General features: G+C 36.7%; 1 protein-coding gene across 3 annotated transcripts in view; it reads right to left on the bottom strand.

The window, feature by feature from the left end:
- Window positions 1–1765: 1765 nt before the first annotated feature.
- ZFAND3 (zinc finger AN1-type containing 3) overlaps window positions 1766–26303 on the bottom strand; it is a 112305-nt gene continuing 87767 nt past the window's right edge. For all 3 annotated transcript variants that reach the window (XM_026844900.1, XM_026844899.1, XM_026844901.1), the window contains 2 exons: window positions 25747–25917; window positions 1766–6239 (listed from right to left, as the gene is read on the bottom strand). In XM_026844900.1, coding sequence (XP_026700701.1) covers window positions 6085–6239; window positions 25747–25917 — 326 coding nt within the window. In that variant the 3' untranslated portion in view covers window positions 1766–6084. The remainder of the gene's footprint in view (window positions 6240–25746; window positions 25918–26303) is intronic.

The raw sequence follows: 26303 nt of genomic DNA, 5'->3' as shown, positions 1-26303 counted from the left end.
GGGGGGGGGGGGAATGACAAATTATTGCTAGAATGAAGAATGAACTCTGCATTTCGCTTATCTAGCAGAGTGCTCAGACTCTCTTCTCCCTCCTCCAAGTCTTGCCTTTAGTTGTTCTTTTGAAAAGCAGAGATGAGACTAAGCATTTCAGGAGTTAATGAACCTTTCATTCAGCTTTCTTAATGCAAGTGCTGATCATGCAAGACTTCCTTTGGAAGGATGATGATACAATGCCACACCTTGGGGTTTTTTTGTTTTTGTTTTTGTTTTTTTTTTTTAAGGATTGCTACTTTGCTTCAAAGAGACCATGAACAATTTAAGAGGAGAGAAAAAAACCACCAACATTTTCAAGTGTTCTGAGAACCCTAAAGAGAGGTCCTTCGGGTGCTGCCTCTGATAAGACGACTTCCACACTTTGCTTTCAGAGACGTCAACTTTTTTTTTTTTTCCTTTTCTTTTTTTAAGAACTTTAGAATGTGGTTTTCCATCCTCCCTGAGCATCTGTGGTATGGGGGAGAAAAGAGTCTCAGAAAAGAATCAAAAGCAGTAGTGGGTGCCATCTTCTGTCCTTTTGTACAAAGGGAGAGCCAACAGACAAGAACTAGGTCTCTTATTTTATTCCCATTATTTACACAGTTACTGCACCATGCTACAAGTTAACTCACAGCATCCTATTGCATGTTATTAGCTTTGCACAAACCTAGCAGAAAGGAATGTTCTGCTTACGGTTAAACCATTGTCATCAACACTATCTGAAGAACAAAACCCTTTTGTTAGAGGATGCAGTCACCATCTTTGAAAACTATATATAATTTCATTAATCTTTTCCTAATGCTTCAGATGCATGTCTTATAAAGTTCTGCTTGGTTTTCTTCCAAAGAAAATTGCAGTATATTGCAAAATAGGAAGGTCCTGTAGCAAAATATGTAGTTATTACTAAATAATCCATCAAAAATGTTTTCTAATTACGAGAACCCCGTTTCATTTCTTTGTATATAACATGTTGCAGAATTGACTCAGACAAACTCTACACAGATATATTCACAAACAAGTTTTCTGTAGTACCAAGTCAAGAAAGTTGGTGCTGTTTGGCAAGAAATTATTTGCCTCTCTGCCATTTTATGATATGACCTGACTTAAGAGGAAGCACTTGTCAACTTGCATCCTCTGCCTCCTGCTTTCATGGCCTTCTTTCCTACTGATTTAACTTTAGCTTGGAAGATGAGGCATGCAGAGTTTCTGAGAAGGTTATATGAAAAGTATCATAGAACTGAAGTTCAAAAACCCCACAGCCAAAACAAGTAAATCATGTCTGCATTAAGTTTCAGTTAATTGAAGAAATAGCCTATCACTGTAGTAAAATGCACAAGGAGGTTATCACTTCTATAGACCAACGTCCATATTTTAATCTGCTTGAACTAACATGCAGGGGCTTGCAAGAACAAGAAACTTCATGCTTTTTTTTCCCTGTGGTGAATACTGAAAAGCCATGGAGAGCAACATTCAAACAGAACTACTTTCAAATGCCCAGCTGCACATGCTGACTGCCTCAACAAAAAGGAAAAATGAATTAAGACTAGGAAGAGAAAGAAAAATATGTCGTTCTCATTGATGCCTTTGAGAACTGTTGTTTAAGACTGACTCTTTCCAGCAGCCTTAAAGTTTGTTCTTCTGGAAAAGCTGCTGATAGAGAGAGATAAAGCCCACTATTGCCAAAGTTCACCATGTAAAATGGGCACTGTGAATACTTTTGAACAGTTTAATGTTATGCGCTGTTTTTCCAGTGTGGTCCTTTGTGTAGCAAAGTATGTACAGACACAGTCTCAGCTAAGCGTAAGATTATGAACTGGTTACACTAGAACTGTATCCTTATACAGCAGATCCCACCACATCAGCTTTTGTGTTGAACCACAGCTTACTACTGCTTATATTATTCTTGTTCTGTGTGCAGAATACTAATCAGGTATTTGAGTGATGAAATAAACATCTGGTGCTAATAAATACAGTTCATTTTAAGTAGTATTGTCTTAAATGTTTCCATTTGTTTTCTAGGCATAAGAGTTCCCAGGAGCATACAAATTTATTTCCGGTGGGAATTGGCTACAGTCTCATTGAGACATTAAGGGATTACTTCAATTAGACCTTCTCTTTGCTGTTCCACTGATGACTGACAATTTCAGTAACTACACTAGCACAAAGAGGCTGTTAATTCATTTGTCTGGGCACTTAACTGTGTACATATCAACTGTGAGCACAGGTGCTGTCAGTTACTCCACTGATTCATTTCTTGGGAGTCTGTTATAAAACCTGTATTTTTATGACACCATTAGTACCAGTTTTCTTCTCGGTGAGTCTTCGTACTGAAATAGCCATCATAAGATTAAAACCCAAGTTTTTATCCTTTAGAGATTTATATCTAAGTTGTAGCACAGTCACAGAAGGAACTGCTATGATTGTAGAATGAACTGACCTCCACAACGAGTACAGAGTTAAATATAAACAGGACACTGTGTCCATGAGGCCAGGGGATTATAATTTGTCCAAAAGAAGAAAGGCAAAATTCAAGTTTTGAATGTATCACCTTTGATAGAGTAGAAAAAAACAGTTAATAATACTTTTGAACTGCTATAATTGCACCGGGACTCTCTTCAGAGTGTTGCCTCAAGAGTGGGTTCATGTTCTCAGGTACCTCATTTTACAGTTACATTGCTTCTCATTCAAAACACTAAACTGCTTCAAAACAGAAACCAGTGCAGTTAAGGACATGCTCTGGCACAGCAGCCTTCATGGGCAATTCTTTGTTTCCCTTGAAGCCTTGGCTCACATGCAGCTATAGGTTTGAAACGTAATGAAAACACAGAGCTGTTTTACTTAACTTACCTCTACTAAAACAGCCAAGAATCACACACAGTTTTATAATTAAAAGTACCATATAAATTTGAGGGAAAAAAATGAGTGTATGTGTCCCATGAATCGATTTCATGGGACACATACACAGTTTCAATTCAAAAAAATTTTCAAAATTGTTTGTAAATAATTGCCTTGATAGTCTCTTTCCCTCTATTACAGCCAATTGTTTTTTACTTAACCTTGTGTTTCTAGCACCTAAATTATTAAGAAACAAGTTATTCCTCTACTTATCCATTATGAACACAGCCCATTACAGTTTGGAATGTAGCTCCTACAGTAGGTGCAGAAGTTGTCAAAATGCATGAAAGAATGTTTAAGACATTTTAAAACTTTAATGCCAATGATCTAGTGTACAGTATGCATTTGACTTAGGAGTATAAACAACCTGTTACTTTGATTTCTTTATCTAACCTCAAAATTAAATTGACCAAACTGGCTACAGGAGTTTTAGCCAGATTTACTTACAAAATAAATCAGTAAACTTGAACCCAGAATTATTATCCTCCCCTTCCAAACTGTCAGAAAATACTGTCCACCTTCCACCAACTGAAAATTCAGCTTTAATTTACTGACCTAATGTTTGTATCTTCCCCATTCATATTTCTTACATGAAATTGCAGCAGAAATGGTGCAAAATAGCAAGACCTGTTGGAATAGGCAGAAAGGAATTCAAACTTTAATCTGATTGGTTTAATTTTTTTTTAGCAGGAGGAAAAAGAATAAAGTTACAAGATTCTTTTAATATTTTCACAATGTTAAACTAAAACTGAGCTCTAGGCTACATGTGTAAGTAAATCTAGAACACAAAAGGGTTAAATAAGATCTTCTTTTAAGATACAAGAACTTAAGCTTTCTTTACGTTTAACAAACTTCACAGAACAGATACTGCAAAGGAACAACCCCCTCCCCAACTTTTTGTTTAAAGTGAACATTGTCCATAATTCACATGAACTTTAAGTAGTGTTCTCTCAAGAGCCACCTTGAAACCATCTGTGCACTTGTAACAAGATTAAAGAGAATATAAAGGAGGAACAAAATAGCATCTTCAGTATTAATGCAGAAAAGTCTTTTGTATCAATCAGAATGCCCATCAAATGCTATAATAGGATTTTGTAGGAAAAGAAAGTGCGTATCACAGCAGCCGCCAAAATCCATGTTTTTTGAAACTCCTCACGGCAAATGTAAATAATACTCCTGGACAGCCCCTCTCACCAGGACCGTTTCCTGAAAACGCAGCACATTACAGAAAATTTTGCTGCTGGTTTCATGTTCTTGAATAACAACAACAATAAAAAATAACAAACAGCTTGCCTTTTGGACAGTTTGCATTTTTTACTGATGGGACGCTTCCGATTTGCTTCATGGTTAATTAATGCTAATACAATCAGATGCTGAGTGTGTGTGTGTGTGTGGAGAGACACATATATATTTATTTTTTTAAATTAGTTGTCTCCTTGTTAAATGCTCCTAGCTGACTACCAAAGTAACAATATATTTTGGCCTAAAAGGAGTTAGTTACCTGTAACGAGTAGAATGGAAGATGACTCATATAAGCTTACTCCCAAAGCACTGGGGTTTTTCAAGTGACACGTTACTTCACCCCTCTGATGTTTTACATCTGTCCAGTATTCCAAGATGAGACAAAAATCTTTCCTTCCCTCCAGTTTTCTTACAAATTTACCTGATTGTTAATACCTTACTAATACACTGAGAAGCTAAATTCCCTCAGGATTAAGCTGGGCCACATCGGTACAGATCCTTTTTTACCTGCATAAACCCTACGTGCAGCAGGAGACATGCCAATTACTACGTTTGCTTTTTTGCTTCCAAACTGATGAGACTGGTGCAATTCAGTTCAGCTCAGCTCAACGTGACATACTGTAATACAGAACCATAGGTCTGAACAGATCCAAAACATTCTACTCCATGTAATGCTTTTCACATTCACTTGCTTTACTTGCTTTGCAATAGATGTGGGCAGAGATTTTCATGAGAGCGTTCAGCTGCATAGAATGGGGGCTGATATAGCCCATTCGATTATCTCACTGACAGTCTGGATGTGAGGAACACAAACTCAATGTGACAAAGGGTGTTTTACTGGTTGTTCCCCAATACTGTTACTGAATTCCGTTTGCTACAAAATGTCCTTTTTTTCCCCAATATATAAGTCTAGCTACAGAAAGTCAGTCTGTAGAATCCAGCCATGGCTACTGTGCTGTGAATTAGCCTTATTTGATCAATTATCAGATACCTGCACTTAGCAAAAGGCAAACAAGAGCCAATCAGGTTTCGGCCAGTGGGAATGGCTGCACTGCTCAAGGCATGTGGAATCTGTTCACACATCTTGTAGAATCTCTGTGGATGCCATGTAAAATGTATGCACCATTTACTGCTCTGGGATGGAGTTGGCTTTGAAGTGAGATCATAATTTAACTGAGAAGAAAGACCAAAAATATAAAACAACAACAACAAAAAAAAAACCCCGATAGGTTCTTTATAGTAAGATAGATATAAAAATTTTTCATAAGAATCTCTGTCCCCCTTTCTTTTTGGCTTCCTGGGAAGAACCAGAAAGATGTTCCTACCCCAACAGAATCCCTGATGCTGGTGACACTGCCTAACTCAAAAGCCACACGCAATGAAGGCACGAGTGACCAGTCAGGTCTTCTGGGCTTAAGCAGCTGCAGTTGCTGCTCTTAGTAGTATTTCACCTCCTCAGGATTCACTAGCAGTGAAAAGGTGAAAGGCTGCACATTAAACAGTTTGTCCGAAAGCCATGTGCATAGCAAACTTTTACACCAGCTTCTATACAACTATTTGTTTTAACTCTGCAGCTGGAATGTTTCCAGCATAAGGCTTTTAGAGTGACTCCAGCAATAACAGAAGCCTTTGGATTTTTCTTGTTTTGTTTAAATCCACTAGCCATGCTCAAAAATAATATTTCTTCATGTTTTATTTTTATACGGTGGCTAGCAGGCACCTTAGTAACCAGCCAGAAATCAATTTCAACCACCATCAACCCCTAAACTACAGTACCAGGACGGTTGGCTAAAGAAAGGAAACTGATTGGCTGTAGTCTGAAACTTGCCTAGTACAAGGTGTCTGGCTGACTTTGTCCTAAATAAGGCTAACATTAGTGAACTAAGAGAACAGCATTTGGTTGCAGTCTTGCACTCAGGAACATCCTTCGCCAATGCGTTGGCAAGATCTCCCTACTTTCCGATCCAGTTTCACCATTTTCATAATGGCTTCCTCACGCCCACGTCCCATGTGGTCAAATGTGCAGTCATGTTGTTCAGGCAGGCGATGTAACATACAGAACACATAACCTACCATGGAAAGGGAGAAAAAAAATACAGTTAGGGACTTGGTCAAAGTGGCAGAATCTTACCTGAATCAGAAGTGAAGGACCACCTCCTGAGGGGTTAATTGGTTCTCAAAAATTAACACCAGCTTTAAGTTTCTATTTATCTTCCTTACAAGGCATTAATAAATATCTGATGCATCTTCTTGAGTATTTATCAACACAGTATCAAAACTCAAGTGATATTAGGTTTGGGGTTTTTTTTGCCATCCTCCCATCTTATAGAGGAAGCTCCCCAAATCATCTAAACTAGGTATGCCCACGTAGTATAAGAACTAATCTTTTTTAAAAAAAGCCGATCACCTTCACTGAAATCTTTTCCACCTTATGTGGATCTGGTTGTCATTTCTGAAATTCGTGCCTATGGTACTCCAGGTTGAGTTCCCAAGCAGCATTCAAGTCAGAACTGATAAACCTAAGCACCTTGCTTCCTCCTTACTGCCAGCACTGCAAGCTAGCAGCGACTGCAGGAGAGTTCATGGCTCCACTACTATTCCAGTTTTCAGAAGCTTCTCTTCATGAACTGTTCTGACACTAACCACAGGGGGTGAAGAGGCATTTGACACAAGGACATGTCACACCACATCATCCTGCTCTGTAGCTGAAGAGATGTAGGTTCTTGTCTCTTTGTCTAAAGCTAGTCAATGTTATTCAGTTTTCCAGGGAGCATGTGATTCAGGAACATGTGTCAATATTTTCTACTACAGGTGAGGAGGGCATCTTCAGTAGCTACCTCTTTCTAGTCTACAAAGAAAACTGGCTTTTTTCTTATTTGGCCCTAACACTTTTTAACAGTAAAGAAATTGCCTCAAATTTCCTACCTCTAAAATGAATATTACATAGTGATAAGTAGTGTTAAGATGATATAGTAGGGAAAAAAGTCACAGAGCTACAGGGTTCATGTAGTCCACTGTATATGAAACGAAGTATGATATCGCCTATGCTGCAATATTTTTCCTGCTTGATGGTGCAAACAGCATCACTCTGCTTCTCACTGAATGCTTTACATTACTGCTGCTCCTTCAATACTCAAAAGGTATTAAAACCATAAAATTATGATATCTGAGAGATGGGAAAAGATAAAAATGAGTGAATGACTGAGAGAGTGTGTATTTGTGTGTGTGTATATATATATATATATATATAAATAAATATGTGTGTAAAGTATTTCAAACTCCTGGACTATAAAACATCAATTGTAGGAGAGAACAACAGGCTAACCTTTATGTTAGTGTGATTGTTAAGAGGACAGAAAGGGACAAAGTATCACACATAGAATTATTTTTTTTAAAAAAAGTGAAGAAATATTGATTTATCTTTGCTCTTTGTTTCAATAGCACAAGCTATGAAAAGACATGTCTACTATCTGTGGCTGGCTTTGAAACCCAGTTCTAGGAACAAAACAAAAAAGACAAGTTTTCTGTATTGGTATATGTGATTCAGAAATATGGATGGAAAGATGCAGATTGAAGTGATATATATCTTGCCCCTTGTGATCACTGCCTCTACTTCAGTCTCAATGTGGGTCATACCACACTCAAACGTGACAAATATCTTTTTGGAGATGCCAAAAATCCAAGGTCTGATTGTTAAAATGAAAACACCCTTGGACTATAGTTTCAATACTGCACAGGCATTTCATTCAATTCTCTCTTACAGAGAGCGTGGACTGAAGGCTTCCCTTATTTCTTGAAATAAGACTTCAAATTACTGAACCAACATCCACTGCAGGCACAAGAATGCATAAATACCTGACTAGATGAGTTCAAAAATCAAGTTCATCACCTTACCTGCAATGGATGTGTAAGAAGCAGATGCAAGAAACCCTGCAGATACTAATTAGTCTGAAGTGATTCAGTCACTTGTAGGTCAAAACTGATTTGTAAAACCATCAGGATTTAAAACCTTCTCCACACAGTTAACAAGTATATGTAGAAATGCTATTTAATGTTATCTAAATGAGACCTTCAACATGTATACAATCTCCTACACAGCTTCAGCAAGAGCCTTTTGACAATTCTATAAATCTAATACAAAAATACATATACAACATGATTTATCAATTTTGAACATGACCCTTCAATTGACGTATCTCCTAATCTTCTACAAAGCCTCCTGCCTTTTGTACAACACTATAACTTCATGATGTTCCTTTCTACTTTGCCACCCCCCCCAATACAATGTATGTTGTGCTTTACCATACCTTTATATCCTTTCTGAAGACCTTTTAGTTCTTTTTAGAGCACCTGTTTTCATGTAGGAAAATCTGTACTGTATGCTATATTTATTCCAGATGAAACATATTCTTTTTTTTTTTTTTGTCAAGTGTTTTCTTATGCATTCTTGAACAGAATTTCAGTAACTATCCACAAAGAATGGCAGGCGATTTTCCTTTTCCCAGACTATGGAAAAAGTAATCTAATTTCAGCAACTAAATGATCTAAACCTGCTATTCATATATCTATCTAAATATGTACAGCTAATTACAACTGATAATACCTAATGAAAGAATATTCAAGACCATTTTGAACATTTACTAAAATAGTTTTGCATATATTGTCTGTTTTCATTGAATTAGCAATGGGGATCTTCTGGAAGTTTCATTTCCAAAAGAAATTTCAGCTCTTTAGTCCCATTGCTCAAAATGCCTAAGTCACATTAAAGATTGGAACTCGTATTTTTGTAGGTTTTATTTAAAATTTGAAGGACATGATTACTGTTATACTACTAGCTAGTTGAGTAACAGTAGTTCTGAACATTTTTTCATTAGTTCAGAGTGGATATATTCAATTAAATTATTACTGCTATATTCACTTCTTGCTTCACTAGTCTAGGAATCAGAGTGGACATTCTTGCGTTCTGCGTGTGCACAAATGCTTGATGTCGTATCAAGACCATCAGTTTTTACAACAGTTCCATTATTAACTTATGTGCACTAGGGCAGAAGGCCAATAGATGTACTTCTATTTTGATCCTTAAAACCAATCCATATCTAGAGGTGAAACCTTTTCTCCTGAGAACTCTGCTTTTATGGTTATAAAGCAAGTTAGATAAATGAACTCTTGTGGTGTATTTACTGTTAAGTTCATTATGGGAAGATATCAAATACAAATTGTGTCCTCTAAAGGATTTTACTGCAGAAATGCTTCTTTTAGCACACCATAACTAAAAAACAAAATAAATAACTTTATGCTAGGGAAAAGAGCATTGGAAAAGGGGATTCATCTGCCAACTAAAGTTAATTTACCCTAGCCATCAACCAAAAATATGCCAGACTTTCACTTCACGCATAGAAGATGTCAGTCTAGTAAATGTAATAATGCATCTCACAGCATTGCAATTGTTGTTTTCTGATGTTAGAAGGAAACTACGAATCACCTACTCCTCAGGCCTCTAACACAAACATTTTGGAAAAATAATATATAGTGCCTCAAAACCTCTGAGCTACTCTAAGCACCCCAGAAACTACTTCACAATATATCATTAAACATTTCCATTGGTTCCATTTCATCACCAGAGTATAAATGGCTAAAGCCATAAAGCAGTGTACCATCTGCCTTACTTGTACCCATACCGATGTATCTTTTGGATAGGACAAGCAAGAAAACATCAAAGGACATCTAAAGATCACACACAAGCAAGTGTGAAGTTGCTTTCATCATTCCTGAGGAATCTGCTGGGAAAATGCAATTGGAGAGGACAGAAAACAAAATAATCTTCCACATTCAAGACCAGAGAATACCACAGACCTACAGTTCGCTGTAGGTGGGCCATGATGAAAAATGACTGCATTTTCCTCATTGTTACATTGAAGAACACTGGCTAGATGGGTGTATGGAATGACAATAAGCAAATATTTCAACTAAAACCTAAAATTAATTCTTAACTTCGTCTTCAAATTCTGAAAACAGTAATCTGCTAAAATACAAATAAAATTATATGGGAAGCATCAGATATAATTCAACTAAACAGCATAGTAATCCACAACACAAGAAACAAATTGTAATTTTGGAAGGTCCCCGATTTCTTTTTTTTTTTTTCTTTGTGAACTCACAGAAAGCAGTCACACCTTCTGGAACATAGCACAAATGCCCAATAATTGCATTACTGCAAAATAATAATGGAGAAGCACAGCACACTGGTGGGACTACTCTAGTGGTTGTCCTTGGGTAGGCATGGAGTCCCAGACCCTTCTAAAATACTGTTGGAGAACATCACACAGTTACATAAGATATAGAATAAATGTGATCCCTGTTATGTGACTAGCACTGTGATAGAAAGTCCTTTTTCTCCCACCCTGAGATTCTGGTACTGATCTTCTTGGTAAGACATTTAGAAAACTGCTAAAAAAGAGACAGATTTGTTTGTGAGCATGTTCTGAAAAGTGGTGGAAGTGCCAAACAAGCTTATTAAATATTTATGCAGCTTACACAGTTACAGAGTGACTTGAAAACATTTAAAATTAATCCTATTTGAAACATCTTGATGTATATTACCTAAAAAGTGGTTGCATGCTGCCACAATTACCCTGATATTCAATACTTTTGTTTTTTAAGAATAGAGAGCATATTTGGACTTTGCCATACAGTGAATGTGTCATATGGTTAATATGGCAGTTCCATCTACTGAAGAAAATTGAACCTTGATTATGTAGAGGTACATGTTTGTGTTTCTAAAAGCTAAGCCATTCAAATATCATTGCTAACATGAAAAGACAAAGCCCTTCATTACCAAGTACCATCAATCATCTCAATTGTTCAGGCTAGACATTTATGTTTTCATTGTATGCAGTAACTGCTTGGGAAGTTTAGCCTTATATACGACAGTGACCCCTTCTGACCCATTCAAAGAAGCTCCCATTAGCAGGTAAAAGAGAGTGAAGTCAATACTATCATACAAAATCAGAGCTTCCAAGACTTTTAAATCATCTTACCTACCCACTAGTACTGCTATTTGTAATTTTCATTCACAAATCAAAAGGCAGAAGTTCAAAACTGACAGAATTTGCAGCTTACACAATTTCCAAATTTTATTTAATAAACAACTTGTGTTTGCCTAGATCCCCTATACAAAGTCTACTCAAAAGCAATATTAGTAATAGCATGGCCTTATTCCTGTGCAGAATTCTGGGCTGTGTGGTTTGGCTTCTTCACATGCTTCACAAGAAATTTTACCTTTCTTGCTAATTTGAAATTCTAATCAACAGATGTTCATACAGAACCTAAAAATACCTCATAACCTTAAGAAATTAAGGTGCTGAAAAAGTCTCTACCAAAGGTGTATTATCTAATAAGGTATGTGTGAGTCTATATGCAGATTTCTGTGCAAGAACAGCTTTTAACGTATCTTTAAATGGTGAACATACCTACGGGATATCATACAACAGAGCAAAACCAGGCAGATTAACCAGCAGAGAAGATGAGCTCATGCAGTGATACGTGCTGCCGCAGCACTGTTCAGAATAACTGGACATCATTCACCAAGTGTCTAGTAATCCCCCAAATAGTATTTATGCATCTCCCCCATGCCTTCCAACTGAAAAGATGACTTAATGTGTTGTAAATTATACTAACAATAGAGCTATTAAAAAAAGTGTGGGAGAGGAGTATTTTTTCAAGATATGAAATAAATAAGATACCAAGCAAGATCCTAGACTTGTACATCGAGTACCTCAGAAAACACTTGCTCTTTGGATTTCAATATAAACCAGCTTGCTCCCCTAGTATTTTGGAGATTGTTCAAAAAGAACATCCAGATATGGAAGAATGTAAAAGTGTGCAAAACTTCCAAGGCAGCTTATATGCACTGCTATTTAACAGTATCAAAATATTCTAGTCTGCTGATATCTTGCATGGTTGTCCTTCTAGACATCTCTGTTCTTGTATATACTCTATTTCTTCTCTCTCCTCTGTGGGGAATGCTCCACATTGGCATTGTCAGCTTTCATTACACAACTTAAGAAGAAACATTCAGTTTTACTGATATTTTCTACAAACCCAAACCAAATCCCAACAAGCTAAACAACAAGCTTTTGGAAAGAAGTGAGCTAAACTTGTCTCACGTTTCCCTTTCCCAGCTTTACAAGAAGTCATGGACTTACTCCTAAGGTGAAAGGAGAGTAAGCCACATTATGGTGAAACTTCTTAACCAAATAGATGTATTTATTAAAACTCCACAAAGCATGGCTTGAGGCAGTCCTTTGTACCATTTCCACTCCAAGAAGAGTGGATGGGGAATGTTAACCTCTAAGTGCTTCAAGTCGGAAGTCTCTAAATATTAATGCATAGTATCTTAAAAATTGCCCTCTCGAGGCATTTCAGTTCCACATTCCTTCACAAACAGCACAGCTGCAAAAGATTCACAAAACACATAGTAGGAAGAAGTGTACAGAACTTAGTTACTTGTTTTTCTAATCATTTGCTATGGTCACTGCCACTTGCCTTCCAATATTTTCTTCTTAACACAGATCATCTATACTTAGTCATGACTACCAAAATGATCTAACCGAATCAAAAAGAGAAAAAGAGGTGGTATAACACACCTTAGAACATTTCTTTTAATCTGCCAATCCAGTCTGGATTGGCACTGGACATGCACTTGGGACTTCCATCCTGCTCTTAAATCAGTCATCATCTCATGCTAAAAGCACACAGCTCTGTGACATCTGTGATGCTATATAAAATTTTATGTCCAAGACTCAGGATGCTTACAAGACGCTTTAGACTCATTTTATATTTCTACTACTGGGTTTATGCTTAGGAGAAAAGAAGGGAATTTGGTTTTCCTTTCTTGCTCTATTTTGCTATCTATCACAAAGAGGGCAAAGCAGTATCTATAAGCATGCATTAGAGACAAAAAAAGCTATTAGTGAAAAAAACTGCCCAGGAAATGAATATATTGTATATGAAAGAAAGATCATATTAATCCTGTAACAGTCACTGGACAGGTATGGTTAAAGATTCTACAAGAATTCTTTAGAGTGCAAGGCTAAGCCTTTGTATTTCCTAGTTTAGTCACGTATAACCTGTGCTTCAAAGTGTCTTCTTTCTATTTTCCTGAAGGCTGTAAGTCTGGGAAGCTGCTTTAGGGAGCACGCAAGAGATGTGGTTTTGTGCTGTGCAGACTCTGCAAACAAACTACATGTTATCCCAATTTGTGCTAATTTCAAATTCACTTTCCTATTTATCTTACCACTCGCACAGAAAGCTGTCAAACTATTTTTTCCTACATTAAATGTGACACATTTTGAACAAAAAATTTATATCACTTGAGGACAGCATGCATGCTGATTTTTAGGAGTTTTTTCTGAATCAACAATTCTTAAGGAGGCTTTATGTAAGACACTATTCTGCTCCTTGGTTTTGGAACTAAGAGGAACTCAAAAGAACCCATTTTCTCTTGTTTCTTTGAAGAGAGTGTAGCGTGGGGAAAAATTAAGATATGGGACACTTTCCTAGATTCAAACCCTGCTTTTGCTCTAGTGGATACTAACTCCACAGAAGTAGGGAGCATCTTTAGGAACAGACCTGAGTTTTTCAGAAAATAATTTCTGAATTTCAAAGAATCCTCAATGAATCAAAGTCATAAATACAGCACACCTGTTCTATAATAGTAAACTGCAATTAAAAAAAAGTTTACTGTGGGTCAGGTCTTACTCATACTGTAAGTCTCAGTCAGGACCATATCTCAGTTCCACCATGTACCACAAAATAATAGTGGTTAAATCTTTTAGTTTGGACCAAACGTTTTTCTTGCTCAGCAGAACACACGCACATAAGAGTAACTACCTCTACATCACAACCTCTTCACTCCACTACAGAGTAACGAGTTAAGGGCAACATCTATCAGAGACAGTCTAAATGGAGCCACTTAGGTGCATGATTACTCCCACAGACAGCGTGTAATCGATACTCACATGTGAATGGCTTTATACCTCAGAAGTCACTGACCTACAGGTCACCTGTAAGTTCCCCTTCCAACCTTATATACTGTCTTCCATTTTTTGTCCGAGTTGCAATCCACAGCAGTCAGGAACACGCAGTCGTTGACTCACCAGCTAGCACAAACTGACTTACCAGCTAGCACAAATGGTGGGTTATCACTGTTGTGAAACATCTACAGAACTGGGGTATGATCCCAGTTCTATAGTGATAAGACACAACTTCACAGAAATTAGCATTTTAATTTGTCATATACTTTCTCAATATAACTGAACGAAACGTTTTTTCTCCATCAGACTTGCACAATTGTTGACACATAAAGACAAAAAAAATGCTTAAAGTTTAATTTAACAAGAGAATTTTCAAATAAACCATTTAGCTCCCAACAACTTGCAGCATCAACAGCAGTGCCAGACAGTGAACAACCAATGTACAACTAACTTGAGGGAGAAGAAAAGCTAGGTTCAAAATTAAAAATTTAGACTTCAGGTAGGTGAAGAGAGTTTGCTTTTTTGAATAATAATGTGATCTTGCAATAATATGTTCAGGAATAATTCATGTCACTGCTACACTTGTGATAGGAACATTCACTGCCATGTCTGCAGGGCCAAGAACGCCCTGAAACAACACTGCACCTCCCATATCATTCCTGGTTTCACAAGGTTATATCCTGTAGGATGTGGGAGAATGAATTCAAAGAACAGCATATGCAGTAAGAAAGCAGAATTATGCCAAAAAGGTATCCTAGTGTCCCAAGAGTAGACACTATACAAAACTATTACAAATGGTAGTACTCTTTATGAAATCAGATTTTCCATATGCCATACTAGCATATAAAGAAGTATTTGTTTCCTACCCAGAACACTTAGATTTGAGAGTAGTATGAAATCTTAAAAAAAAGGCTCCCAAGAAAGGGCAGGTGGATGACAGAGGTATCCTAGCATCAATGCAGGGCCTTGTGCAGAGTGTTTGACATTTCCAAAAGAGCTGTGTAAGTATTAATACTTTTACAGTTCTCTCTACACCAAGCCTACTTGAGCTAATACACTTCTCCCAGAAGCTGAGGATTTAATTAAAAGCCACTGTACCCAGTAATTTAATTAAAACAGCAAGCAATACCAAGTGATTCAATAATGTATGTGTATCATTTTGTTTAGCCCAATGAGAATGCAGGAAAGAGAAGGCTACTAATAAAGAACTGGAATGAATAATGAAAGGGTCTATACTAACATACTGTATGTGTTGTATTAAATCTGACTGTTCTCCCAGACCCTGCATGTGTTTTGAACTCAAATCATCAGATGTTGAATGTAATTCCAGGTTTGACTTTCAGTATATTTCCTGAATTATCTTATTTATGCTTTGGGTTTAAATAGCTTTCTAGAGGTTGAACCATATTGATCCAAAGTCTGACAACAGCTAGGCTTGCTGGCCAAATCACTGGAGAGAAGCAGCTCTATTTCTTTTAAGCCTAAATAGAATTTATTTTATGTCTTTATCCCCTATTTACACCTTACGTCCAGGGTCTCTTACATTCTGCTCTATGCAAGTCTTCTATTCCTCTAGCCTCTTCCAGTCTACGTCAGGAGTAATTATTCTAACCAAAGGGAAACAGAGCTCCATTCAGAAGCTCTCTTTATACCATAAAGGAAAACAAATGCTTAGCATGATGTACACTTTCCAGCCTTCCCCCCCCCCCCCTTTTTTTTTTTTTTTTTTTTGAGTACAAAGACTTACACAACATTCCCTGCTCCTGCTTGTTCAGAATATAGCAGGATGCCCTGTACACCACTTATGCACATATTGGAGCAACTTTCAGCAACTCAGGAACACTTAATGGCTGTGAATACCTCTGTAGGTAAACATTTTCATTTCAATACATATAAAAGATGTAGTTAATACATGTATTACTTTTAAAACACTTACTGAAGAAAACAGTATACCTTAGTGATTAGAATATCCATAAATATCAGTTTTTCAGCTCTTGAAACCCTCCTCCAAGGTCAGCAATACTTAATATTAAAAGCCCCTGACACAGACTAATATTACTCTTTTTACTTTGTGAAAACTGATGCACACTGATCTTTATGCCATTTCCTTAGACACCCACAGCAGCCTAACAGAGAACTCCAGCAGAGAACCAGGTAGTCTCAAGTCCCAGTACCTAGCTTTAACACTTTCTTGTACATTAGATATGGAATTTAAGACTACAGGTGGCAGTTTCTCTTAGATAGTATTTTATTTATTTAGTCTGTAGGGGAAAAAAAACAACCAACTCTAGTTCCTGGAAAGAATCCTGACTTTTCAAGGCAAATTTTGATAATTCCTTTCAATATCCTTTTTCTCCTCCCAGTTCTGATGCAACAATTGGTGTGATGTTCTTTCCTCTACTACTTCCTATGAAAAATGTATACTTTCACCACAAAATTAGCTGGGCATCATTCCTCCCTACCCAAGTCTTACTTCATGGTCAGTTGAACTGGGTGGTAATGTTCCTTCAGGATTTGTCAGATTATTATGGCATATTTTCACCTTTACTTCAAATATCAAGCATGTTAGTAGAGTCAGTACTTATGTGTGTAGCTATTTGTTAACATATGGACAAATATGGTTGATTCACTTTGAGGGGAAATGCTTTTTAAGCAGTATCTTTCCCTTTGAGAACAGGCTGCTGCAGCCTCATGCCAACCTGCAGAAGCTTTCAAGTGCACAGTCCTGGCGAAGCCTAGCATGTGCCTGTGAGACTCTGCATAAATAAGAGCACTGTAAAGAAAGAATTTTGATTAGAAAAGGTAGAGCACTTTAACCTTCAAAAATGTTTCCTCTAACATCTAGTAGGTAGGTGGCTATTATCTTCATTTTTCTGATAAGAAAAAAAATGACTCAAAGACTGAGCAATTTACTTCCCTAAAGATACCCAAAGACATGGAATTAGAAATAAGGTGGTCTCAACTAGATTTTTATGTTCCAGTTCACTAGGCCATGTGTCTCTTGTGCACACAAGACAATTAAAAATTGCATAATCTTTTACTTTACGCATCTGCTTCTTTCTTCTGTAAGCAGAGTATGTATAGAAGAAGAGACCTAGTATGGCACACAACAAAATGCTTATTTTTTTAATTCATACTGTAGTTTCCATGCAAAAACAATCTGAAAGTTAAATATAGTGAAGGACTTACCACATTAGTATTGTCAAAATAAGAACTTTGTTTTGTTTTTAAAAGGAACATGCTAACTTGTTTTATTTAAGGAAAACTTAAATAAACATATTTCAATTACATGTATTGATTGGGCCTACAGGAAGGTAGCCAACAGGCTTGGTATACATTATTAAATCAAGAGAATTGCCTGTTGCAGAACTTTCGGTAGTATTGTGGAATAAATCAAAATCAACGCATGCTGTAAGAAACCCACGTTAGTTGAACAAACTGGGGGAATACAGTAGAGACTTTTCAAACTGTATTTCATGAATCCTAATTATAAGCACACCATGAACTCCATTTACACTTTTAAAGCTGTGGACAGCTTTTCTAAAGTCTAGACACTAAAGTGTTTTTCTGGGTCCTATCCTTAGAACCCATGATACAGCAGTTAGTCAACTGCTTTTAACTGTTTAATTTCTAGTATTTTCAGAATACATATTACTCAGAGAGACCAACATTAGTTAAAGGCTCCTATTCTCTATTAAATTACAGTCTTAGGATAACATCCTTGTAAAATGAAACAACAAAAAAAACCCCTCTGAGTTTGAATTCAAACTTCAGTTGGGTTTTTTTGTGTTTGTTGGGCTTTTGTATGGTTGTTTTTTGTTTTTTAATACTTGCAGCAATGTAAGCCAAGATGCTAGGCAGTACTGGAATGGCTGATGCAAAAGTGGTGTTCTGAGAGCAACTATCCTAGAAGAACAGTCAACAGAAGACAGCTGAATATGGTACATCTTGAGGACTGGCAGAAAGACTTGCCAGAATTATAGTATGCAACCAGTTGCTAATAAGATTTATTCTTCCTTTAATGCTTCTTATTGAACTGGTTGACTCAATCTCTGGAAGCAGTGTGCATATTTAATTTTAATCAATAGAAGCACATCTGTTATACCAATACATAATCATGTCCTGAAGCCATTTTGGTTGGTACCAGATAAAACTTACCCATCTAGAAAGTGAATTTACCAGTGCCATTACAAATGTCTGTCCACAGAAAAAGGTTCCATGTAAATGGAACCATGATTTAATATATGACTGACTTTTAAGAGAAACATTAGTTTCAGTATATGTCGGACTACTTTTGTACAAAGATGAATTCAAGTTGTCAGTTTGTAGAGTTTTTTTGCTTATCTATTCAAATTTGTTTCTTTCTTCCTGTCCTTTTGAAGATAATTTATAAATTACCTGAGTAAATCAAATCATTCCAAATCTATTCTGGCACAATCCAAACAAGTGCCACATCTCCTATGTTTATGAACAAGCAGCTCTGTTATACAAGTTAAGAATCTGCAGCTGGTTTTCTTCCACCTGCTTTACTACTGAATCACAGTAAGACTTGCTGCCACAGTAGCTGTGAAAAAAGTAGTGTCTCTTCTGTGTGGACATATTTTGTTTCTGATGGCTGACAGAAATGCTTGGTGCTTCATATGAGTCCTTTTAGCCCTCTGCTTAGTGGAAGACCAAAATGGAAATAAAGCACCAGACTCTTTTAAATAATCCAAAGAAAAGAATTCCGTGAGGTTATTACAGATTTATACAGAACTAAATTAAAAACAGGGATGTAGAAAAATAAGCATAGTAAAACAGCAGAACCCTCTTTTTTATACTTACTAGTATACACGTGCATATCTATACATGAGACAAGTTTCTGAAATGGTTTAGGTGTGTTTGCCAAATATTTTTTTTTAAAGTTTTGATCTTATCCCTGCCAAGATTACAGATTTTTACAACTTGTTTATAATGCTTTCTCATGATGGTTGGATCTCTTTTGATCTGCATTTACTCATGAATGTTTTAAAGTCTCTTGCATTGTTAGTATTATATATTTTTATGATTTTGCAAGCACCAAATTATCTTTAGAATGCACCAGGCTTAAGTTAGAAGATAGCTTAGGATGTATGATATTTTGTAAGAGATATCATGTCAGTTTGTTTTTAACATAGTGCAAGATAAATATGTTCCTCATGAGTTTATTCTCTTATCACCTTAAGATCAGCTTTCCTTTGAGCTACTTTTTGAGAATAACTTCTCAAATTTTGTTCCCATGAGTAACTTCCCCCATGATCACTGTTCACCTACAAAGGAATGTGGTGCACTGATACCTGTACGGAAATTAATCTGAAAACTTCACATACCTTTTTTTGGACATATGTTTTTTTGAAGAGCTGTCTTAAGTTTTTTCTCTTATTTTATTAATCAGAGTACCTCTGTTTCTTTCAAAGATTCCTTTCATCTACTTAATAGGCATTTATTATTGCCTGTCCCATTGCCCCTATTTTTTCTGTTTGCTTTCAATGTAGTTAAACATTCACTTACATGTTTTTTTTCCCCTCTAGGCAAATAATCTTAAGTTACCCAAATAGTTTGTTGCTTTACTTCCCTATTTTAGACTTTTTCAAAGTTCTGTTTCTCATTTACCTTTCTTTTATTTTCCTATATGAATGAATTTGTCATCCAAGCCAACTGTACTATGCAACATACACATCTTGTACTACTATGGTCACTTTATTTTCTGTTCTTCCTATTTTCTCCTCCAATCTAAGCAAAGAATACAGAATCTTAAATGGTTTTATGCATTAACCTTACAAGAAACAAGCCACGAAGTAGTCTGGGACAAATTGAGTTATCCACTATTCAGACATGTTGATTTTCTGTGTTACTAAGCTGTAGCAAGCAGCTTGCTATTAAACTTACTAGAACTAGAAACCATTTTATCAAGACAATCTTACCCATTTTGATCACATCTTGATGAGGCTTTTCACCAAATTCTAGAAAAATGTAAGATTGCATTTATCCAGTTGGCATTAAAGTCCTGTTCAGCACCATCTCTGAGACACCCAGCACATAGTATACTGCAGACTAAAATCTGTGTGCCCTTTCTAGAGACAAGCTTTAGTAGTAGTTAGATCTCAATCACAATGAGCAGTGGACAATGATCTGTGTGGATGAAGTTATATTCTCATAAAGTTCCTAACTAATTAGGAAGGGAAGTTATGCCCTTATAAAGGAGCAGTCTGTGGTGGGCTCCACCAACATGCTACGCCCTTATTCCACGCATTCAGCACAGTGTGGCAGCACTCTGGCAAAGTTAGACTCTCACTTCCTGATTCAAAGTCTTACCACTGCAGAGGTCACTTGTGAATGTGCATCCCTTCAAGTCAAAAAACAGACAAACATCAATACTTGCCAACACCTCACAAATAAAAATTGCAAAACAACACTGTTTGCCTTCACCCAATGCCTGAGGTTAGTAGCTACTGCAGAGTCTCTATCAAGAGCAGCACTGAATATATAACTGTTCAAGACTGTCCACGTTCTGGGAAATTATAGCTTGTTACAACACAACCCAGGCCGGTAAAACTCTGAGAAAATCTCTTCTGTCCACACAGGCAAGAAGTACTGCTAACAACTGTTTGATCAGATTGCACCACAACTGAGCAGTTATTTTTTAATACAGTCTGATTGAACTGGAAGGTTTCAGCATCTTCCCACCCTATTAACCATCTACTCTGTCCAAAGAACACGAAAACCTCGAGATTCCTATATGAGAAGCACACGAATCAGCAACACCTCTCCAAGGCACTGCTGCTGGAAGCTAAAGAAAGGCTTGTTTTCCATGGCCCATGATCTTAGCCAGACCATTGATTGCCAAGAGTTCTGCATAGGTGGAGCCTGAGGTACAGATGTGCCCATTAGGATGTGGCCTACAAATAGCAAACTGTTCTACAATAAGCTGAAGAGCTTGCACACTGTACTAATTTTTATTTAATTGACGACTGGGACTGGATTCAACATGATGGGTGTGAAACTCCTTTCCTGATCATCTAGAGTACACTCATACATCTTACGTAATTCCAACAATATTAAAGGCCACTGGAAACTTTATGTGTTGTCTTTACACAGCAATTGATACCAGAACTACTTTTTTTCTGTAAAATTCCAAGACTCTTCCATAAAATTAAGCTATGCTTTCTGTGCAAATAATTTCTATGGCTTAGAAGTTTACAGGTCAGTAACTTTTAAAAATGTACACAACTTTATTTAGTAGCAATATACATCTAGTCAAGTAATTAAGACAAGGCACATAAATTTATAGTGTAATTTGCAAATAATTGACCTGCCTTTTTCTAAAATACATTTCCAGAACTCTGTATTATATAACTACTTTCACTGACCAATAGCAAGTTTGAGGTAACCACTTGCTTATCACATCCCTGAACTGACACTCTGATCAAGTATCAGAGGCAAATGATTTCAGACTTCTTTCACTTCCAGCAGAAATGCTATAATTGAATATAACTTGAAGAATATGATTCCTGTAATTCCTGATAATATAACTGCCTACTAAACCTAACATGGAATAAATATACAATTTCAATATAATCATTCTCTTGTATAAGACACTAAATTCATTGAAAGGCCCACCCAAAACTAGAGAACATCGCTGTCTGGAAAATATGCCTAGTGTAACTGTCATCTAGAAACGTTTCATAGGAAACTGGTTTTATTCTAGTAGTGTTGATTTAAAGGTTATCCAGTCAGAGAGGCACCAAATGAGAACTCATTTTAAAATTTCTCCTTCTCACTGAAGCTTGCAAAGTGTATCAGCAATTAACAATTCCTATCACTTCCCCCAGTTGCTGTGTGAAAAGGCTCAGAACTCATCTTACAAATTGCTCTTTTGAAGATCAAAGGGAAGCCGAATTTGTCTGTGTGTGCTCTGGATGAGTTTGTAATTTACTGGAACTTTAAGAGGAGGCTTGGCAGCATGCTCATTTGACAGCCCCAGGGTACAGGATTCAGGGGAGCTCTGTGACTCTTCCCTTCAGAGTTCCTTCCTTGCCTTTAATTGGCACCTCATTAGAAATTAATGAAAATGACATCCTCTGTTCTTCCTGCTTCAGGCACAGAAGACTACAAAAAGGCCCATCACAATTCATAACACATTCAATTTATATAGCAATGGTTCTTAAGCATTATTTATGAGATGTGAATTTCTTGTCAGCAGTTAATAACTTGTACAGAGCGGAAGCAGAATGAAGAAACATCTTGAGAGTATGCATGTATGAAAATAAACAAATCTTTTTACAGCTGAAAAATGTTGTGTTTGAATTTGAAGAACACTTATTGGAACTCCCTTCTCAGTGGTGAATTGTTTTTCTTCAAGGCAAAGCCCTGCAGCAGTATCAAATCTGTCTAAAATCCCATGTAGTGTCAACGGAACAAGTTCAAGCAGCATCACCTCTCTGGACAGGTCTCATAGGAGACAGTAGAGCCAAAACAGCAGTTACCCAAAGATGTCAGAATTTCATGTAAAGCCTTAGGTGTGAAGAAGCAGCCCACTCTCTGTCCCCTTTTAAAAAGGGGGGACAAGTCCCTGTTGGACAAATCCCAGTTATGCTGGATAAATATCTGCAGGTATGTCTGTATTAAAACATCATCCAGTACATATAGATTTTTCTTTTCACTCTATTTGACTAAAAAACTCTAATTGGAAGGGTCACCAGAACACATCAACACAAAAGGAGATGATTTTCAATACTTTTAAGATTAGGACAAGAATATGTCTACCATCAAGCAATAAAATTGATGTTCAGTGCAGCCTTAAAGAGTTAATTTGGATTTCAACAACTATGTTTCAGACAGAGCTTTGGAACAACATAATATTTATGTGGTTAATTCTTTTTCCTTACATCCAAGCAAACACACAGAAAAAGATCACATCTGCCTTTTTATCAATTCTGACTATCAGAATTTCTTTTAATGTTTAAAGTTGAGGATTTTTCCCGCTATTTCAATTAAGGATTAAGATGCCAATGAATTTAACAGCAGTAGTCCAAAGTCCAGATCAAACAGTGTTCTACTTTGACCATTACTTTTGAAGAGTATACATGCTTATTTTATACCAGTTGATTATATTTCCAACACTTCCAGTTAAACATGCATTCGTATTATGACAAAAAGGATAACCTGATCACATATGGATTTCAAAAACATTTCAAATGAATGAGATTTTAACATATTTGTTCTGTCTCATTTCTGACACACACACCCCACACACCTCCCCCTTCAAGGTTTCTGATCTGGCTTGTCATTCATGACCTAAAGCAACCTAATTTTACAGATAGTTAGTGAGAATGGTTTCTAAGGCAACTTCTTTAAAAATGACAAAAGCTACATGCTGATGTGTACTGGGGTAAAGCAGTTTAGGTGATATGAAGCTGAGATGATCTGTGTTGCTCAGTGATAGGGTTTTGTTTGCTTATTAATATCACTATTAAAAGTAAATAGTGCAGGGTACGCCTACTTTCACATCATGTAAGAGCATTTAATTACAGATAACACATATGCACTGAATACAGTACCCATGAAACATTATAGCTGCATGGATAAACCAAAGATCTCCAGTCGTTTCAGCCATGTTTAAATGTAGAAATGGACTCCTGACTCCCAATTCTCATTAGATGTTTGGAATATAGATGTTTATTATACATCATATACAGGATGTAATATAGGAATGCAGATTTTCATTTCCTCACTTGTTACTGCGGAATTCAGAATTTTTTGTTTCATATTCATGTTTTAACAACACATTTTATGAACTTTCATAGAATTATTTCCATAAAGCTGTATATATCCAGTGGAAACAATTTAAATAATAATTCCTAGAACATTTATATTGCAACAGTGTTGAATTATGGAACTACCTCAAGAAAACTTGAGAGGAACCAACTACATCTATTTGTCATACAGTTTATGAAAAAAAGGCATGTCTTATTGTATAATTTTAAAAATATTACTAATCAGTCGAAGTTGCTTTCAACTTCATTGCTCTTACATAACTTCAATTTTGCAGAATTGCTAAATCATCTTTTCTCCAGTTCTCTCCAAACTTGTAAAACTCTCTTGCTCCCAATATTAGGGAGGATTCTTCTATTTCAGTCAGGTACCTGTTAGCAGCCTCAATCATCTGATATGTGACAGCAGCAGACCACGAGCAGAAACACCTCTACCATGCTGAGCAGAAACAGCTGTCATTGATAGTACCGAATTTCTTCAGTTTGATAAAAACTAGTACTGGATACTTCAAAGTATCCCGACACGGGATTTCCATGACAAGAATTTCAACATTACAGCTTTTGATTTCATGTTTGGTGGCTTCACAGATAACATATGCTAGTTCTGTGGCAATGCTCTGAAACGAAGACTGTCTCATGTCTAAAAGAACACAACACAACAGTAATCTCTAAAGGTTGAAACAGGTAGACGCTGAAGAAAAGAACAAAGGACACCATGGAATCTTTGTAGCTTTCTATTGATTCTCTTCACTTGATATTAGGTATTCAACATAGAATTCAATAACTGGGTCTCTGTAACTAGCTTAGCCAATCCTTTCTCTCCTCTTCTATCCAGAAAACAATGTTTAATACAGTGTCAATTGCATCTGTCATCTATGCAAATCCTTTCAAAATTATCCCACTACTGAGACATAATGAACTAAACAAACTTCTCCAAATGTATCAATACAAGCATAGCCAGAAAGCCTAAGTGTAAGATTTCAATACATGATTATATGAAAAAATAATTAGCAGGTAAAACTACCATGTGCATTATCACTGGGTCTGATGAGTACATTAAACCAGTTATGAACACAATTGTTCCATGAAGGAGAGAGCATCTCCTCTGGAATCCAGTCACATTAATTATTGTTTCAGAAAGATTATTTGCATGTAATATGAAACCCCAAATTATCTGTCTGCATGAGATTATCATCCTCAATTCAACATGCTGAACAGTATCATCAACTCTGGAAAAGCCAGGTTGGATGCTTTTAAGTGTATGATGAACAACAAGCCTTCCCCCCCATAACAGCTAACTGTGAGAATGAAAGCATTTTCAGTTAGAGGTTTTTATGGTTTTAACTTTTGAGTAACAACGTGATTGTAAAATGCAGAACGTAGATGCTGACCTATGTTCCTTTAAGCTCTGTAGAAAACTTGTTATCTTTGCATATTTACTGATGTGCTTTGTGTTTCTTCTCCTGTCAAGTGGGTATGACGCTCTCCTGCCTTACAGGGACTTCTGAAGCTAAATTCATTAACATCTGAGATCTCTTGAGACAAGGCAGCACATCAAGGCCAAAGTTTTAAAGGGGAAATTAGACAAGAACTAATTATAACTTTTTGCTACCAGCGGAAGCTATAGCTTCTGTTTAAAGTATCTTTGAAAGATTAAAAAAAATGCAAGCGTTCTCTGTATTTCCACCTCTGATACGGATCCAATCACGGCTGTGTTGGAAAGCTGGACGCTACTGACAAACAGTACTCACCACAGCGACATGATCCCAGTTCCTGCTGTACTAGCTCCAGTTTTGTTTGGCACTGGAAGCATCGGCGTCTACTCTTCTGTTTGGATCGACTGGTTTCTTCAGGCCTGTCATTACTGTCATCCAGTAGCCGTGGCCGTTTCACAGGAGAAGCCTCACTCTCCGACTGTGAATCTGTTGTATTCACAACAAATATTTTAGGAAAAATATTAGAACTTCCTTGATGAGGCATCCCTTTGGGCAGATTGAAGGTATATTGCTTTCATCTGGGGTCATCACCAAGCAGTGTGATACTTCCCATTCTATTGCATATACACATTTTCTTAACAATCAAAATGAGCATCAAGAAAAGGACAAATTATCTTTGCTCCCTGTAAAAAACCCTCCTGCTGGCAGTACTGAATAGAAAATGAACTGATTAGTTTCTTCCAGCCATAGCTGGGTCATATAGAGATACACGGAGAATACACACCATCCTAAACAACTGCAAGCTTAATCTGTTACCTCATTTAGTTTCTCCTGTGTGCCGACTTCATTCTCCCTGCACAAGCTAACTGATG

This window comes from Athene cunicularia (genome assembly GCF_003259725.1).
Source record: "Athene cunicularia isolate RWA chromosome 3 unlocalized genomic scaffold, athCun1 chr3_part1, whole genome shotgun sequence".
NCBI lineage: Eukaryota > Metazoa > Chordata > Aves > Strigiformes > Strigidae > Athene > Athene cunicularia.
Note: the sequence above shows the minus strand (reverse complement) of the source record. Positions and strands in the feature narration are given on the sequence as shown.